Source organism: Centropristis striata, chromosome 2, assembly GCF_030273125.1.
Source record: "Centropristis striata isolate RG_2023a ecotype Rhode Island chromosome 2, C.striata_1.0, whole genome shotgun sequence".
NCBI lineage: Eukaryota > Metazoa > Chordata > Actinopteri > Perciformes > Serranidae > Centropristis > Centropristis striata.
Window position 1 is genome coordinate 27673657 of NC_081518.1, and position 19544 is coordinate 27693200.

The following is a 19544-nucleotide window of genomic DNA, read 5'->3' on the forward strand; positions in this document are numbered from 1 at the left end:
GACCAAAACTAAATCAGTGTGACACAAAACAATGACAAAGACACACGAAATGACCACAAATAGACACTAAATTACAAAAAGATGCATAAGTACTACAATTAGATGCAAAAAAAAAAAAAAAAAAAAAAAAAAAGAGGCAAACAGAACACAAAATCTGTGCTCCACAGCCACTTACAACACAAATACCCACATGCAGACTCTGGGCTGTGAGAAAGTCCTTCTGTGAGGGTCCCCGGTCTAAAATGTATTGTTGTGACTTGTTGTTTCACTTTTCACCCCTCACTGTCCTCTCTTTCCATCCCCACCTCTACCTTATCATATTACAACCACTTTCTCATACTTCTATCCCCACTCCTCCACCCTCTCTCTCTCTCTCTGTCTCTCCGATGTTGGCTGAGTCACACCGTACAGATAAAAACCCCTCCTAATGAGTGCTGGCAGTGTGTATGGGTACTGAAATCAATATCCTGATCTCAGTCTGGTTGTGAGGTATGGTCATGAGAAACCAGCACATTCTCCCTGACAGCAGGCCGGGTTATCACTGGTACTTACTTCTGAAAGGGAATACCTCGGACTCCTCTGAAGTTTAATGGAACAAAGGAGAGTGTGACTGAGGCTCCGGAGAGTGCAGACAGGACCATCAGTTTGGCTCTGGGCCATTTAATGTGGGCATGCAGGTGGGGGGGCATGCCAGCACTGCCCACAGCTTCAGTGGTCCAGGAGGCTGCAGGACGATCAGGCAGGACAGGAGAGTAAAGGATATCTCACTTTGAGTCCTAAATCAGAAACCTGATCTACTTTTGCACCATTTACCACTGATGTTTTTTCTCTCATCTTTTTTTTTCAGGGCAGTCACTGTGCAGTCAAATATCGCTACGAATGTTTGTTATTTAGCACACATTTATTTCTGTCTTGAAGTCACTGCAAAAGAGTATATGTGCATAGTGTTACAGTGCCCCCTGCTGCACACACAGGGTGCTGCCTCTATTTTCAGACTGATTGGCTGGTTTCGTCATTGAAGAGAGGTTGGTCTCAGTTTATAACACAGCAGGAAAAGACTGAAGTGCATTTGTAATTTATGGCAAGAAAACAGAGCACCAGTATCGTCTCTCAGTGCACAAGTGGTATTACACAACAATAGTGGTGGAAAAAGTCTTCAGATGCCTTACTTAAGTAAAAGTAATAGCACACTGTGAAATCACTCCACTAAGAGTAAAGGTGCTATATTCAAAACTTACTTAAATACCAGCATCAAAATACACTTAAATTATCAAAAGTAAAAGTACTCATTATGAAGAATGGACCCACTCAGATTGTTTTAGATATTCCAAATATATATTAGATTATTTCTATTGATGAATTTATGTAAGCAGCATTTTAATTTTGTAATCATAGGGTTAATTTTAAGTATTGACTACAGCTATGAGGGTTCACTTTAAATAGATCAAGTTTTTATGTTAAATCTCGACCTGAAAAGTGACTAAAGCTGGCAGCTAAATGTAGTGGAGAAAAAATTACAATATTTGCTTCTAAAATGGATAGTAGTATAGCAGAAGTATAAAGTTACATATGTGGAAATGCTCAAGTAAAGTACAAGCGCATCTAAACTGTACTTGAGTACAGTACTTCAGTAAGTGTACTTAGTTACAACGGGTCGGGGTTAGGGTTTGTTAGCTGTTTATGCTCATTTCAGTATACATCTGTAAAACAGACATTTTTGACACAACATCAACACCTTCTTTAAATATTGTTAGTTATTTTTTTATGTTTTAAACAAAAATTCTGACCGTATCTTACACATTTCACCTTTCAGTAAATAATAAAGCAAAACAAAAGAGAAAATGGCTTGCTTCCTCTTTTTACATCTTTGGTGCCAAATATTTGATGCTTTTTCGACATCACAGCCAAATGTTTTTAACTATCAAAAATCTGTTGATAAGCAGTAACAAATGCATCTCAAATAATCGCTTACTACAGCACAGTGAAACCCTATTAGGAGAATGAAAAGCTTTTCATGGTTTTGGCTTTACTCCAGCACATCATGACTCTATGCACATAAGTTGGCTTGTAAATTTCCATGATATAAAAATTAGCAGTATCGTGTTACATTATAGTGTCCCTCTTTTTTTCCCTATCTTTATTGAAAGTTGCAATACAAACAAAGAATTCAGTCAGTCATACCAGTTCACATTGTACTATAGTAACATAGTACCAGCATAGTTACATATGATAGTAAAATAAGGGTCAAAGGGGGGAAAAAAGAAAGAAAAGGAAACAGAAAAGCAAAAATAAAACTTTGGTGTGACAGACTTTGTAATCTTAAATATAAAATGAAAGTTTTGGTTATAACTGTTGTGACAGGTAATTGGTTGAAAATATCTTCATGGATATGCATTATAGATATATATTTTTTATGATATAATTAACTTAAGAGACTTAAATGATGGTGATGAATCTTGAAATTTAAATTTATGAATGTGAAATTTCTCTCATAAAATATAGAGGTTGACAACAATACATGGTTTCTTTTCTTTGTATTCAAAATAAGTAATAATGTTTCCCCTCAATGTTGATTTTATGTTTTGTTTTACACAGTATATAGTTCATCGAATAAGGTCATCTTTATACATGAAGATTATATTATACAAACAATACAAAACACATAGAACAAGTCAGACATTTTAAACAGTTACAAAAATATGCAGTGCCAGGGCTTTATGGTGGTTCAGCCAAGATTGAAAAAGAATGTAAAAAAATCAGTAAAAAAATAAACAATAGTAAATAATAGTATATATATATATATATATATATATATATATATATATATATATATATATATGTATATATATATATGTATATATATATATATATATATATATATATATATATATATATATATATATATATGCATTTATAATTATACTCAAACAGACTTAGTAAATATGTTGAATTTGGAGCAAAGAATTACAGTTTATTTATAGCTTTTTGGTTGCAGGAATTAGACTGCGTTTTAAAGTACAGTTCTAATTCTTTTTTGAAGGCACAAAAAGCAGGTTGGGTTTTTAGAACCTTGCATTTACGAATATAAAACATAGCTAACAGTATAATGAGGTTGCATAGATAATATCGTCACACTGTTAAAATAATCGCCTAAAAAGTCATTTTTTGTCAAAATTGTTTTGTTTTTTTTGGCCTAAATCATCTCCTCATGAGGCCGACCACCTATGGTAAAATCGCCTACATCCTCAGTTGATCAGATCATGTGATTTTACCCATTTAAGATGATGGCCTCTCTCAAGTGTGAAAAAATGTGTGACTTAGGCAATTTTTTTGAACATGCCTTTGTGACTTAAGCAAGATATGGTAACACTTTATTTTGAAGGTGTGTACATAAGAGTGACATGAGCGTGTCATAAACATGACATGGGATGTGTCATGAACATTAATGACACTTTGAAGTAACATTAATGCTCATGATACTTGTCATGTCATGTTTCTGACAGGCTTGTGTGACACCTTCAAAATAAAGTGTTACCATATCTTGCTTCAGTCACAAAGGCATGTTCAAAAAATTGCCTAAGTCACATTTCATTCACACTTGACATAGGCCATTATCTTAAATATATTACTATGCCAATAGCCATCCTTTGTTACATCATTTTTGAGTGAAATGATCAATAAATGTCATATGTTACAGTTTGGTGAAGTTTTTGGTGTTTCCCGCAAAACTTGAAAAATTAGTTAGGCGATTATTTTAACAGGGTGACGACATTCATTTATTCTAGTGTCCCTCTCTGCAGTGAGCCCCTCAGCCATGATGCTCTCCACAGACCACACCCAGATTTCAGCCCAAACTTTCGGGCTCCTCCTCCTCCTCCTGCTGCTGCCTGCCCCTCAACTTCCAGCCTTATCCTGATCCATGGTGTAACTTCTGCCACATTAAAGTAAGTAGACTTAACTTTTAGCCAGAACTTACCCAGTCAGTGTTTGCTGTTTTCCCTGTAGCCATCTCTGTCCCGGTACCTCAGAGACTCTTCTATAAGCTGATATCAGCCTCATCCTCCTCATGTCTTCATGTTGTTGTTCGGACTGTTGGCTAACTTGCTAACTTTAGCTTAGCTGAAGTTATCTTGGTAACAACAGAAACGAGCGTGTGAGATTTAAGAAAGCTTGTTGTTTTAAAATCTTTAGGAAAAAGCCCACAAACGTGTGTTTCTGATTGATGAGGGTTAATAACGTGTTTACTTGTTGAACAGTGGCTCGGTGAGCTAACTTCACCTTGCTAACATGGTAAAAACAAGTTTACTTTTCATGGTGTTTTAAAATGCTTTAAATAAAGATGGCGAAAGACTTTTAATCAAAGCTTACCTGCTTTCCTAAAGAATAACACCAGTAATTTCTGCAACTTCGTGAGTTTGATCTAGCTGTAGTTATGTTGTCTTACGTTACGTTACTTTATAAATAAGGAACGATTAACAACTAACTACAGTTACATTTTTAATCATAACGCCCCTTAATAGGGTACTAAATACATTTATAGTGACCTCGTTAACCTTAACTTTGATGTTTCATTTATTAAGCGCACCAAAGCACGTTTAAGTTAGTACTAGGCTGTGTTTAAGTTTTTATACTATTATTAAGTTATCATCATACTCAATAGCACACTTTCTACTTTCACGTATTTGCTATACAGCATATCTTATATACATTTCATGTGTATAATTTCTATATTATATATCTGTTTTGTACTATACTGTGTATATCCTTTAAGCATATGTACACATGTATTTTTGTTGTCAGGAAAAAAAAGAAACACACAGAAAACTTGCTTTCGATCTAAATATGGCTGCAAAAATGCTTATAAAGTGTAAACTTGCTCAACTGGTGACTTTAAACTTGGTCACTTTTCCCACTTTTTATTTTATATTGTTTAGTGTCTATTTACATTTCCAGTGATGGAAGTGTTATTTTTTACTGTACTTTTTTGGTACCTTTTTGAATCTAATGTAGGGATGGGCAACTGGAGGCCCGTGGGCCACATACGGCCCGCACCCTCACTTGAAGTGGCCCTCAGTACAACTACATGCATTTGAGCATGAAATCCTATACGTGCAGTGTAAAAATGCACAAAATTACTTCTTGCATTTAAGTTGGTCTGCTGTTCTTGCACTGAAAAAAAAAAAGAAATCACAGTAAGTGGTTATTTTTTATTTGCTTCAAACCTTTTGTATTCCTATTTATACTGTTCTACATGCATTTGAGCATGCCATGAAATATGTTAAGTTACTGCATTGTTAACATATTTAAAATTGCAGTTTCATCATATCTGGTTAAGTGCACGGTCCTATACCTGGCCCTGTGGTGGTGTTGATGAAAAATTGTGGCCCCCTCCAGCATTTAAGTTGCCCATCCCTGATCTAATGTATTGTATGTTTTTTTTACATGCCTACTGAATTTAAAGATGAGTAGGAGCAAGAATTTTAAAAGCTCACAAATAAAACAAGTTTTCTTTTTTCTACTCCAAGACATGCTTTATTTGAAAGTGCAATGTCAGCACTAGCCTACTTGTTTTTATGATTTTTATGAAGCTATTTCAGTAAATATTTACACTAATTTAAAAAGTTTTTGTGATATTTGTAAATCATATATATTATTACTATGTTAAAATAATAACATTTGATGAAGCGTGCTTAAAGATTATGGCTTGTTTAGGACTCAAAGTTGAGACTTGTCTGTCCTGATTAGGGCTTTGGACTCAAGTGCGTAGACATGAAATTTATTTGCGACTTGCAAAACAATGACTACATGTACAATATGACAAATATGCTGTGTGTCAGTTAATTTCATTACCATGTAATCAATAACAGCCTCACTTATCGCCATAGTAGATCCTTCAGCCAGACGACATGAGATGCTGAATAACCTTTGGGGTGACAGATGATCTCTATCCCCTCTAGTGGCCTGGAGATGATCCACACATAGCAGAGGAACACAGAAGAGCTCCAGCTGTGCAGCAGAAATGTCTCCCAAAGTGCCCGGTGGCCAAGGAGGCAGAGGAGATTATTCTGCAGTGCAAGTCGCTGTTCGAGTGCGTCCCCTGCTGCCTAAAGAGCTACTTCACTGCCACGAGAGCTGTATCACCGTGGACTCAGAGCTGTGCCGCGTTACGCTGGGCCACGACAGACACTTTCTTTGTGACTACCTGTTTGAAGAAACTTGCTGCCAAGAGGAGGTTTATAGTTTGTCTGTTCAGCCGCTCATAGATGCCTTCTTTCAAGGATTCAACGCTACAGTCTTTGCCTATGGACAGACGGGTTCAGGCAAGACTCACACCATTGGAGAAGCTAATATTTGTAAGTTTTTGTTTTGTCTTTAGTCCATTGTCCACTCCTGTTGATGTATTAAAGTGCAAGGCTAAATTATTTTGCATAAGATGATTCGAAAAAAAACAAGTCCAGTTAGGAAGTACAGACTTGTCAAACAATATGCACACTGTATTGCAGTTGCATTTAATTCTGCATGTTTTGATTGTGTTTTTAGGTTCCTTTAGAGATGAGGAGCAGGGTATCATTCCCAGAGCTGTTGCAGATGTCTTCAAGCTGCTGGATGAAAATGACCTCACAGACTTCTCTGTCCGTGTCTCCTACTTGGAGGTCTACAAAGAAGAGTTCAAGGATTTACTGGAGGTGGAGACAGCCAGCAAAGACATTCACATCCGGGAGGATAAAGGCAACATTGGTATGGAATATTCTGCAGCCAAATTTGTCTTTTAGCTTGTCTTTGTGGTTGAAATCAGAAGTGTTGTGCAGCATTTTACTTAAGTGGTTTATCTCTGTTTACATCCGACCACATTAGGCCCATATTATGCCTTCTGTATTTTTTTTCTATATTATATCATATACCACTTATACTAAGCTGTGTATATCCCTGCATTTATTTAAATATATTTATTCATTGATTTTCAAACTACTACATGCAACAACTTATTTAACCGATTTAACATGCTAATATATATTTTCTCCAATGTGCAATATCTGTAAAATGCAAAGTACTTTTAGGAAAAAACAAGCAAACACACAAAAAAAATATAATAATGAATGCCAAATAGCAGAAATGTATGCATATGTCTTATTTTTTATATTCTTTGTTCTTTCTTCCTGTTTTCTATCTCTATGTGTCTGTATCTTGAGCTGCTGTGACAACTAAAATTCCCTACTGCAGGATAAATAAAGTAATATCTTATCTATCTATCTTATCTTATCCTGTGTACTAATCTGCATTTTATGTTTTTGTCTGTATAGTTTTGTGTGGCGTCAAGGAGTGCGAAGTGGAGGGTCTTGATGAGGTGTTGAGTTTACTGGAGTCAGGAAACACAGCCAGGCACACCGGTGCAACCCAGATGAATCCAAACTCCAGCCGGTCACACACCATCTTTACTCTGTATATGGACCAGCGTCGGGGAAGCTCTCGCCTTTATGGGACTGCTACGAACTCTGGTCCACAAATGTTGTCGTCAAAGTTCCACTTTGTTGACCTCGCGGGGTCAGAGCGCATATTAAAGACAGGGAACACTGGAGAGAGACTGAAAGAAAGTATCCAGATTAACAGTGGCCTTCTGGCTCTGGGAAATGTTATTGGGGCCCTCGGGGACCCCAAGAGGAAAGGCTCTCACATACCATACAGAGATTCTAAAATCACAAGGTACATCTTTGATACTTTCGCATACTAATCTAACAAAAATTGGTGTTAAATGTCTTTTTTGTGTAACCATATTATCCTTGTTTCACCTAGGATCCTTAAAGACTCACTGGGAGGAAATTCAAAAACGTTGATGATTGCCTGCATCAGCCCATCCTCCTCAGACTTTGATGAGAGCCTGAATACGCTAAACTACGCCACAAGGGCCCGAAACATTCAGAACAAGGCGACAGTCAACTGCAAGCGTGAGCCGGATCGGGTGGAGGGGCTGGAGCAGCAAATTAAGGCCCTTCGCAGGGCCCTTGAAAACCGCCAGCGCTCAGAAACTCGCATCATTTCTCACGCTGATCCAAACAGGAGACCTCGGCTTGGAGAGGGAGAGATCAGCAGAATGCAAGCCCAGAGCGCCCACTACAGGACCTGCACAGACACGGCTTACAGGTGAAACAAAAAGGGATATTTACTTACCGCCATCATTGTTTTATTTTATGGCTTTCAGTCTAGGGCTGCAGCTAACAATTATTTTCATTGTTGATTAATCTGCCATTATTTTCTGGGATTAGTGTTTGGTCTATGACATGTCAAAAAACTGACAAATATCCATCCTAGCTTCTTTTTTTTTTTCAAAGTCCAAGGTCAGGTCAAGATACTCAGTTTAATATGATATGGAACAAAGAAAAACAGGAGATCTTGATAGTTTAAAGACTTAAAACAGCTTTTTCTACCATTTGTGCATGATAAAACAGTTAATAATTAATCAATATTTGAAATAGTAGGATTATTTTTCTGTCAATCAATTAATTAATTAGTCAACTAATTGCTGCAGCACTAATCCACTCCAGGCATCCCTCTTTCAAAAATCCCACATCACATAAATCTTAAATACAGCAGTTCACATCTGTGTGTATACAACTCTACTTTCATTAAAAACGACTACTAAATTAGAATCAGAATTTCTTTATTGTCATTGCACAAGTACAACGAAATTGAAGTAGAAGCTCTCAAAAATAATGCAATTTCTACATAAAAACAAAACAAAATTTAAACAAAAATAATTTAAGGTAGTTATAAAATAATATAAATATTGCACAGACAGGTATGATGTATTTCAAGTGTTTTCAGGTGTGTAATTGTGCAGTGTTTTGTGCAGTAACAGCTCTGGGGTAGAAACTGCTTTTTAGTCTTTTTTTGGCTTTGATTGTTCTGAAGCGTCTGTTGTGGAAATACATAAAAGCCATTATTGGCACATTAAGCCATTGTTGGCATAAAACTATAGGTGGTATCATCTGTGTCAGGCTCATTCAGTGGTGTTTCTCTCAGATCTCTCACTCTGACTGCAAGATGTGTATTTTGATTACTTTTCATATATTTTGGTTTAAGAATTACTACTGCTTCCTTCCTTCAAATGTACTATTATTCATATCTCCCAGGTTGCTGCGGGAGCTGCAGAGTGAAGGGGGTCTGACTGCAGAACAGAGTCTGAGAGTGAAGGAGTGGCTGTGCTCGGTGGAGGAGGAGCGGAGCGGACTGACGACTGCCTCGGGACCAGACAGCGGCATTGAGAACAGTTCCACTGAAGACAGTGTTGCGTTAAGGAGAGGAAGGCCTTCTGTGAGGAACCAGGTTGGTCTCTTTCACACTCCCACGGACAATATTAGAGCTTTACGTATCCTGCACCGATGTGTTTATAAATGTTTATAACTATCCAGGATCCAGAGGCTGCTGAGGAGAGGTGGAGCCACGAGCATGGAGAGAAAGAGGAAAGTAATGTCCTGCTTCAAGCACAGATCCAGCGGCTGGAGAGCGAGAACACAGACTTTTTAGCAGCTCTGGAGGACGCGATGGAACAATATAAGCAGCAGGTGAGATGCAGCAAAACATTGTTTTTTATCATGAGTGCTGTTTTCACAGTTTAATCATGGCATTCATTTATATTTAATGTGTGTGGTCACAGCAAATGTCAACCAAGTTGACCTGCAGTAATGTGGAGGGCAGGGTGATGATTCGCACTCAAGCTGTGTCACCATTATAATAAACAGTTTTTTCCGCTTTATGTTTGTTGCTTTAGCTGATATGTTTCTTATTTTTTATTGCTCTCCTTCTGTCTCAGAGTGATAAGCTGCAGGAGCAACAGGACTTAATAGTGGAGCTGCAGTGTCTGCTGTCTGCTCCAGGACTAATGGGCCTGGGCTTTAACATGAGGCCGCGGCCACACACCGCCCCAATGGGCTCCCTGCAACACGGTCAGAATGGAGGAACATACAGACAGGTATCCAACAAGCAGAGCCTGGATCGTGTGGATTTAAACGTTTTGGAAAGTTTATATTGTGCCGAAACACCCGTAGTATATATGTATAGGTATGATGCATGTCTGCATGTCTTTTATTGTAGATTTATTTATTTCCCTCTTTAAAAACCAAACAACCTATAGTCAAATTTTTGTTTAAATTATACTGTAAAAAGCTGAATTCAAATTAAGAATAAAAAAAGGAATAAAAGTGGTAAGAAATGGAGGTGCAAGCTCATCAATGGGTTGAAAACATACTAAAGTTGCACCAAAGTACTATCCTATATATAAGGCCTACACACTGACAAAGAAATAGAAAAAAATAAATAGACAGATTCAAATTCATTTTTCACAATTTGCCAGAATAAATTGCAGCGTACATGTTTGTTGTACATCTGTGGTTTATATGTGCTATTGGGGTTACAGATCAGTTCAGAGAGCAGTTTCGGTAATGGCCCTAGTGGTGATCAGGATGATAGTCTCTATGATGAGCAGGATATGGCAGGAGGAGCAGAAATGCTGGACACAGAGGAAGAGGGCAGCCATTCAAACCTGAACCAGGAGAGACGCAGGTATGTTGTGTTTATAGAAATCATAGCGCGCAGTTAACAGTATTTAAATTGAGCCTTACTTCAGTTCATTGTTATTACCTTATCTTATTCTGTTTTTTTGTCTTTATTAGTGTTTTTATATGTGTATACTAATTTACATATACTACGTATTTATTAGTCTAATGTTAAATAGCATTATGAAAGAAACATAAGCATAAACATGTATTATCGTTATCAAGCATCTCCACCATGTGATGTCTTATATGTACTGTCATTGTACTTTGTCTTAAATAAATAAAAAGTAAAAATAAATAAATTGAGCCTTAATAAAATGGATATCTCATGCTGATTTAGAATATTTAATACTTGGAGAACTTCTTTTAATTAACGTTTTGAACAAATAAAAAATATGTGATTAATTCACAAGTAACTATGGACAATAATGAGATTTTTCATGATTAAATATTTCAATGGATTGACAGCCCTAATGCACCCATGAAAGACTGAGCACATATCTTCAAATTACGTGTCAAATGTTTGATGATTCTGTCAGGCTGGTGAACCACACCTGGACCAAGAAGGACATGCTGTCAGGAGGCCTAGCAAGTGTTGGGAGAGGGCTCCCATTTCCAGACCAGCACCACTGTTTAGCAAGAAAAGCATGTAAGTGCTATTTCTAACAACCTCAGGTGTTAGAAATAGATTTAAGAGGACTAATTGAGAAAGCAAGTTCAAATAAAAGGATACACTGGATTTTTATTTATACAAAACTGTTTGTATACCTGCTAATGAAATCCTCCTCTATCCCCTCCCTCATGATACCCCCCGCTAACCTCCTGTGTATTCTCTCAAATCTCTTTGTAGCCAACACCAGCACAGGGGAGACGTCTGTGCGTGAAAGTCTGAGAAGTTTTGAAGGCGTTTCAGAGTTGGGACTTCTTCAAGCACAGCAAAAGATCAGAGAGCTGTCGGTCACCATCCGTATGAAGGAAGAACTCATCAAGGAGCTGGTCAAAACGGGTAAAACATCCTTCCTTAGCTGCATGTTTACCAAAGAGAAACTTAGATAAATTGAAATAGATTTTTATACATTAGCCCCTTTCATAGTGCCGTTTCATGCCGGGACATTTACGGCTCTATAACGTCTCGCCTGCACTATGAACACGCCCGAAGCAGGATGCCGGGATCAAGTGACCCCACCAATTTTCTGCCTCCAGAGGTAGTCACAGAGTTGGAAAATTGGTGGGACTGTTGGAAGCGTGTGACTATGAACGGGCCATTCCAGCAAGACGGAATATTTGATGTTGCACGTGACGTCTAACACACACCTCCAAATTGGTCCGACAGTCATCAAATCAGCAGCATGCACAACAACTGCAGCCGCCGTCGCTAACTGTGCACAGTGTACGCTGCTTATTGTAAACAAACCGACATCGCTAACTGTGCACAGTGTACGCCACTTATTGTAAACAAACCGGCATCGCTAACTGTGCACAGTGTACGCCGCTTATTGTAAACAAACCGTCTTCGCTAACTGTGCACAGTGTCCGGTGCTTGTTGCAAACAAACGGAGGTCGCTAACTGCTACAAGCTGCTGCAGCACATATAAACTGTACTGCTACAGAGCGAACTGTATAGCCTATTAGCACTGTGCTACTGCGCAGCACTGCTGCTCTGACTATCGTCTCCTCCCACTGTCCTCCCACCTTGTTTCGCGACGCTGGACTGCACCATAAAAGGGCATGAATATCACGCCTTCACGGGATCACTATGAACTCCCTAAGGCAAATAGCCGGCACAGATCTTTCTGGCAGTATAGCGGGACATTTGCAGAACTGCACTTTGAAAGGGGCTACTGATCGTTTTTTTTTTATTTTAGGTAAGGATGCTCAGGCCCTGAACAGGCAGTACAGCCATAAGATCTCGGCTCTGGAGAGTGAAGCTCTGCAGGCTCGACAGGAGCTGCAGGAGGCCCAACGGCAGTTGCAGGATCTGGAGAGGCAAGAGAGAGAGATCAGCGCGACGGATAAAACCAGAGCACAGGAGTGTCGCAGGAAGATAGCTGCTGCTCAGAGCAAAGTTCAGGTTTGGCTGTCACTCCTCTGTATTTATGCCTAATTCCACACAGACAACGAGAGGTTTAGTGATGCTGATTTTTGTGGCATTCGAAAGGATTAAGATTTTAAACCCTTACGCTAGTATGCAATTCACAAAAAAATACTGTCCTCTCGAAAAGGAAAATGTGTATGTTTTCGTATAAGGTCCTGAGTCAGCGTCAGAGGGACACTGCTCGTCTCGCCAACCTTCCCGCTCAAAGTGAACGTCGAGTGTTGGAGCTGGAGCGAAGCGTTCAGAGCATGAGGCAGCAGCAGGAGCAGCTACAGAGGCGGCTGCGCCAGGAAAGTCAGCAGAAACGTCGACTGGAGAGCGAGATGCAGAGAAGAACTCACAGAGTCAAGGTACCTCAGACCAGTATTTTCAACTACAGGGTAGTAATATACAAGTTTATGGTAGTAAGTAAAAATAAATGGTGTCACTTACTTCACTGTGAAGCTTTATGATTCTGCTGCCTGGTACGATTTCTTTATTGATTTCCTTATTGATTCCTCATCAGCTTTCTGTATGAAATAAAGTAGGCCTGCACAGGTGTTGTTGTAACTATTGTATTTTCTGAGTCTGAACACACTGTAGCTTTGTGATGTTAATGTTATTATAACTGGATATTTACCCTCTTCAACAGACCTGCTGTTCTGTTGCTAAGCAGTGACCGTTATACTTAGAGTGTCAAATACATGGCATTCCTGAAATTAAGCTCAAGTTGCGTGGAAAGATGATTTCACCCGTGCACACAATAAGATGGAGCAAACCATTTGGATTCTCAATGGGAAGCATTCTAGATTCCCAGCCGTCCTGATGAACCTACCTCTGTGGCTGCAGGAGTCACTTTGACTTGTATTCTCTTTTAAAAACGTGTAATGTTACCACTAGAGGTGGGGGGAAAATCGATACAACATAGTATCGCAATATTTTGCGTGGCAACATTATATCGATTCATGGCCGCCAATTATTGATATTTAGTGTTCCGGTGGGCTGTCAGTATTTTCGTCTTTTATTTCATACTGGTATCATTTGAAACTAGAAGATAGGCACGAATACTTTGTTGGTCAGTCAGAGAATTTTCTCTTATTTGACAAAATAATTCTTGATTGAATTTAATTTTGTTAACACAAAATGCAGTTCAACAGTTTTATCTCAATATATTGTATCACAATACTCACCATATCACAAAATGCTTAAAATCGCAATAATATTGTATCGGGACTCAAGTATCGGGATAAAATCGTATCCTTGGGCCGATACGCTGATTAATTTCTTTAAGGCATTGATGGTTTTGTTGTACACTACTCTTACTTTTGCTTGTATCCTCCTTTCTTCCACCCCTGCATCACTTCTATAGGAGCTTGAGATAAAGAACGAGCAGCAGCAAAAGATCCTGAGAATAAAGACGGAGGAAGTCGCTGCCTTCCAGAGGCAGAGGCGCAGCGGCAGTAACGGCTCTGTCATCTCACTGGAAGAACAACAGGTGAATTACAAGGAGACTATATCTATTCTAACTTTGAATTCATAGAAAACAAACTACCTTTTTGAATTTTTGGTAGATGAAGTTCTACTAGTGGGGTTGTCGCTCCCATGCAGCCTCAGTTTGTGTGTCTGTTCTCTATTTCTGCATGACATATGGGCTTTTTTGTCTTCACTCTCCGTGAGCAGAAGATTGAGGAGCAAAAACGCTGGCTGGATGAGGAAATGGAGCGGGTACTGGACCAGAGGAGAGAACTGGAAGGTCTGGAAGGAGAGCTCACAAAACGAGAGCAAATCCTGGCAAAGAAAGAAGCCCTGCTTCAGGAACGCAGCGGACTGGAGACCAAGAGGCTCCGCTCCAGTCAGGTATTAACGACGACAAACTGCTCCGTTCAGTGTCACAGCAAACTGGCAAATGCTGAACATTTTTATTCGTCTTCCCTCCAGGCCCTGAGTAAAGACCTGGTGACTCTTACGGGCCGCATTGAGTCACTTGAGCGAGAGTTGAGCGAGAGGAACGGTCTTCTTCGCAGCAGCAGTGCTCAAGACTCACAACAGATTCGACAAGAGATCTCCAACCTGCGTCAAGAGAAGGACTCGCTGCTGAAACAAAGAGTGGAGCTGGATGACAAGCTGCGGCAGGGCAGCCTGCTCTCACCTGAGGTCAGAACTCACTGAAGAACACAGGATGGTTTTGTGTTCTCATAGCTCTGACAGCTGAACATGTTTAGTAGTAAGAGAAAATGAAGCTGTGACTGAATGTTTGTGTTCAAATTCGGGATGGGAATAATTAATGGATGATTGATTAATGGTCGTTATAAATTTAGTCGATCACGTGGAATTTTTAACCGATCTGTGTTTTTTTTTTTTTTTTTTTTTTTAAGATATTTTTTGACAGTAGAGATATATAGAGTGAAAGGGGAGACAGAGGGGAAGACATGCGGGAAAGGGCTCTGAGCCGAATTCGAACCCGAATAAGCCGATAAGGCAATGAGCTGCGAATTAAGTTGGATAAAGCTACAGTTTGCAAATTGAAATTTGCAATAACAATTATAAAAGTCTGAGAAATACAAGAGTATTAATTTGAGCAAACCTAGCTTACTGTATCAAACCTTGCTAGCATGAATTACTAGGTTTAATTTGATTCAAAACTTATTTAAACACAAAACACATTTAACGATGAAGATCACTGTGAAAACTAACCTCATGCCTCTTCGGGGGCTAAAACATAAAACATTGGACTCCTTGACTTTTTCTTTACAGTTTAATCTCACTTGAGTTAGTTTTATGATCGACAGGATCAAGTCTGTTTTTGTCCTTTCAAAATAAGAGCGTCTATAATCCTGTGTATATATATCTTTTATCTTTCCCATGTATGCATGCAGCGATTAATCGAATAATTGATCGTTAACGTTACAGATAATCAAGTTGGCAGGTTTCTTCCAAACGGCCATCTCTAGTTCAAATTGCCATAAAGTCCATCTGTTCCCTCTGCAGGAGGAGCGAACACTCTTCCAGCTGGACGAGGCGATTGAAGCTCTGGATGCAGCGATTGAGTACAAGAATGAGGCGATCACTCAGAGACAGAGACAGCTGAGGGCTTCTGCCAGTATGCTCTCCCAGTGGGAGATGAACCTCATGGCCAAGCTCAGTTACCTGTCTGCCTCTGAGACCAGAGCTCTGCTGTGCAAGTACTTTGACAAGGTCTGTGTGACACTCAACGACAGATTTTCCTTTTTATCACCTGTCATGACAACTTGTTGCTGAGCGGCTGTGACCTTGAAGGGAAAAAAACTCTTTCTTATATGTACGCTGAAGAGTTTTGATGTTCCTGTAGGTGGTGTCTCTGCGTGAGGAGGAGCGTAAGCTGCAGCTCGCCCTGGCTGAGCTGGAAATGCAGCTGGATGAGCAGCAGAAGCTGGTGCAGTGGTTGGAGAACGCCCTCGATCGCACACAACTCGACACAGATCGTCGGCTCACACAGCAGCAGAAGGAACACGAGAGGAGTGTGCAGCTTCTACTGCAGCAGTGCCGAGGTGCAGATCACATGGACTTAATACAAATTATCTCTCACTAAGCAAAGATGACATGCAGCTTAGGTTTAGTTGTTGACTCTAAATTGGCCATAGGAGTGAATAAGAGTGTGAATGGTTGTCTGACTATGTGTCAGCCGGATAGTTCAGAGAGTTGAATGAATGATTGAATATATTTTTCTAAATAGTTCATATTGCGGTGTGAAATCAGTGGCTGAACTGTGTTGCAGCAATATTTATGTCATTTGGATGATGAAAGAAAACTAGATATACTTTTGCACTGTCTAACATGAAGTTTAGAGGGTACAAATGTAGGCTTTACCATGTGGTTCTTTCATATAAACTTATTGATTGAATTATTGAATTATATATTGTGATATATATTATATTATATTGAGAAATTTCCTAGATTGTAATAGAAGATTTCGGTCAAATATGCGGATAAGCGTTTAAGGATAATGGATGAAGGAATAAAAACAGATTGCATGCATGTGTTTATGTACCTGCACCGTTTAAATTATTCTATTATCAATTCCTCACTCTTTGGTCCACGCTGGATATATTTAGGGTTTGGAGGTAGAATATAAATTGGAATAACGTGAAGGTAATGTCAAGTGGAGTTATTACTTTTGTTACAATTTCTTCTATAATATTATATTATTTTCATAATAATCTTGTAAAGTTGCTAGTGTATTTACAGTATACCCCCATATGTCTGTCTTCCCGTTCCAACAGAGCAAATGGACGAGGGCCTGGCAGGAAGGCAGCGGCAGTATGAAGGATGGATCCATAACCTCAGCATGGAGCTGAACCACTACAAGGCAGCAAATCTGGAACTTGGCAACAAACTGAGGGAGCTGTTTGGTTCAGTCAGCCAGCCGAAGGAGCACGCTACAGGTAGAAGTATTATTAGATCAAAGTGTTCGTTGCTTTGAATATTTATGATTAGTATAATGATTGTATTTACAGCTTGAGGCAAGATGTCTTCCGATATCCATGTTATTAAACCTTTGCTTCCTGCAAATACCTTTTCACACCACATATATTCAGGCAAATCCACTTTCTGAAATAATTTGTCTCTCAGGTCCCTACATAGATTTTTCAGCAGCTCCTGTGTCTCCATTGCCTTGGTGCTGTCAATAGATTTATCTATTAGTCATTTGGTCTAAAATGGCAGAAAAGTCTTGTTTTTTTAATTACCATCCTAATTTCCCAAAGTTACATCTTCAGAGGTCTTGTTTGTCCAATTAATTAAGTTCAAAGTTATTATGTTTATGATGAAAAAGAAGACAACAGAAACCAGAAAACTTGAGAAGATGGAAACATTTTTTTGTTGTTGTTGAAGATATAACACAAATGATCACAGAAGTTTAACTGCAGCAACATTTACATTTCTCCTTTCCGGCATTTTTTCCAAAATATCACAGTGTGGTTATTTCCTAAGTTTTTAGCTCCCCTAAATGTTATTTGTTCAGGAAATCAAGATCGCCAAAAATACACAATTTGTCGTAGAAAGAAACTGTAAAAGCAGTCATCGTTAGAATTTGAACTTTCCGACAGTCCTTGAACGGATCATGGGTTACGAAAGTTTCTGTTAGAAAAAGTAAACAAAACAAAGCTTAAAATTTTGATATTTCAGTCAAAATCATTGCAGGCTGTTTACACAGAGCTGAGAGGAGTGGACAGGCGAGGAGATGTTATAAAAATGCAAATAGTTCAATATGTATTGCATGTGGAGAGCCACTTCTTTTTCCTATTTTCATGACACTTGTGGGCACTTGGAAAAGTGTTTAATGTATAAATTCCAGTTTATTCCAGTTTTTTTAAAAATTATCAGAGAAATTCAACTTGGTTTTTTTTAATGATTTATCTCATTATAACGGTGTTGTTCTGCACAAGAGTAAAATGTAAAAAAAAAAAAAAAAAAAAAAAAAAAATATATATATATATATATATAAGGAATTCAACTTGCGTTCCTTTTTCTCTTTATGATTTTTGTCATTATAACTGTGTTAGTCTGCACAAAATACATTTTTGAGTTGTTAACACTTCTAGCCATGACTGTGCTGATTCCATAGAGCTACAATACAATACATATATACAAAACATACAAGGCCGCAGAAAGTAAAATGTAAAAAGAGCAAAAATTGCCCTGAAACAGTTTGTTAGGGTTCAGAGGTTTAAGGGAACTGGTATCTGTACTGGTATCATAACTTTTTAAACTATACCCAGCCCTCATGTTTATTTTGATATTCAGTAAGCTCTGAGAAATAGCACTCAAGTCTGTTGGCTAATCTCTCACTGTTGAGAATAATGTTTTCCGGCAACTCAAATTGTCCTTCTAAACTGTCGTGTTTTAGTTGTGGCATCTGATGGTAAAGCAGCAGGAGTCGGCAGCATGGAGAAGCTAACCCGTGGCCCTGAAGACAGCCCAGGGTCCAGGGGGACGGTACAGTCTGACAAACCTTCCAGGTCCAGAGAGGAAATGCGTGAGCTGGTGAACACCCCTCTCCCATCCACATGGAGGCGCTCTTCTCTCCCCACAGAGGAACCTGCGGCCATGGAGGAGTTGTGGCTCCAAGCAGGTGGGGACCTTCCTGTTAACCGGGTAGTTCAGACTGGTATGGGGTCCTGGGGCGGGCCCACGTCCCTGCCTGTGGTGAAGTCTCGCAGAGAGTCCCGCCGCTCCAGCCTCAACATCGGACCACTGACTTCCAACAATGCATTGATAGATGTGCGGAAGAATCCTGTCTGAAAATAATTTCATTGTGCTACTTAAAACCGTTCACATAGATTTTTGTTCTGTGGTTTCCTAAATATTTTGTTGCATTACCTGTCTTTAGTTTTTATATATTTTTTTTGTACTTGTATATAAAGTTTTTTTTTTTAAATAAACAAGAACACCCACTGACTTTTATATGAAGCACTTTCACTAAAGTTTATGTTTCCATGTCATACAGTAATTGTCAGGTATGTGGTCTTGCTGACAAGAGGTGAATCATTTGCATCATTACAGAATGATACTCTCTAATCATGTAGTCTTTTGACAGTATTTTATATTAAAATGTTTTTGCCTCTTCCACTTATCTCTCGCGTGTTGTTTTCATGAAGCTCCAGTTTGTTTTCACAAAATGGGGAAACAATATATGCTATTTGAGCTGTAACCCTTTTGAATAGACTTCATAATTAATAGTTTTAATAAAAACAGCATTAAATAATAATTAAAAACAAGATCTAAGGAAGCTGTCTCAAATCTAATCAATTTACAGTGAGTGAACACCAGAAACAGCAACCTGTACCAAGATGTAAAAACAGTTTAAATAAAAAAAGAATAAACTAAAACAATAAAAAGTTAAACAGATAAAAATATATGAATAATTATCATTATAAAACACA

General features: G+C 38.7%; 1 protein-coding gene across 1 annotated transcript; it reads left to right on the forward strand.

Annotated features, from left to right (window-relative positions):
- Positions 1 to 3882: 3882 nt before the first annotated feature.
- On the forward strand, positions 3883 to 19228 carry kif7 (kinesin family member 7). The gene is made up of 20 exons (XM_059345746.1): positions 3883 to 3944; positions 5886 to 6353; positions 6541 to 6738; positions 7302 to 7701; positions 7792 to 8139; positions 9129 to 9321; positions 9408 to 9560; positions 9809 to 9967; positions 10412 to 10557; positions 11090 to 11199; positions 11401 to 11556; positions 12416 to 12621; positions 12798 to 12995; positions 13994 to 14119; positions 14305 to 14481; positions 14563 to 14778; positions 15613 to 15819; positions 15953 to 16151; positions 16884 to 17045; positions 18509 to 19228. Exons 2-20 carry the CDS (start codon positions 6020 to 6022, stop codon positions 18901 to 18903), a joined length of 4083 nt encoding a protein of 1360 aa, XP_059201729.1. The 5' UTR covers positions 3883 to 3944; positions 5886 to 6019; the 3' UTR covers positions 18904 to 19228.
- The last annotated feature ends 316 nt before the right edge of the window (positions 19229 to 19544 follow it).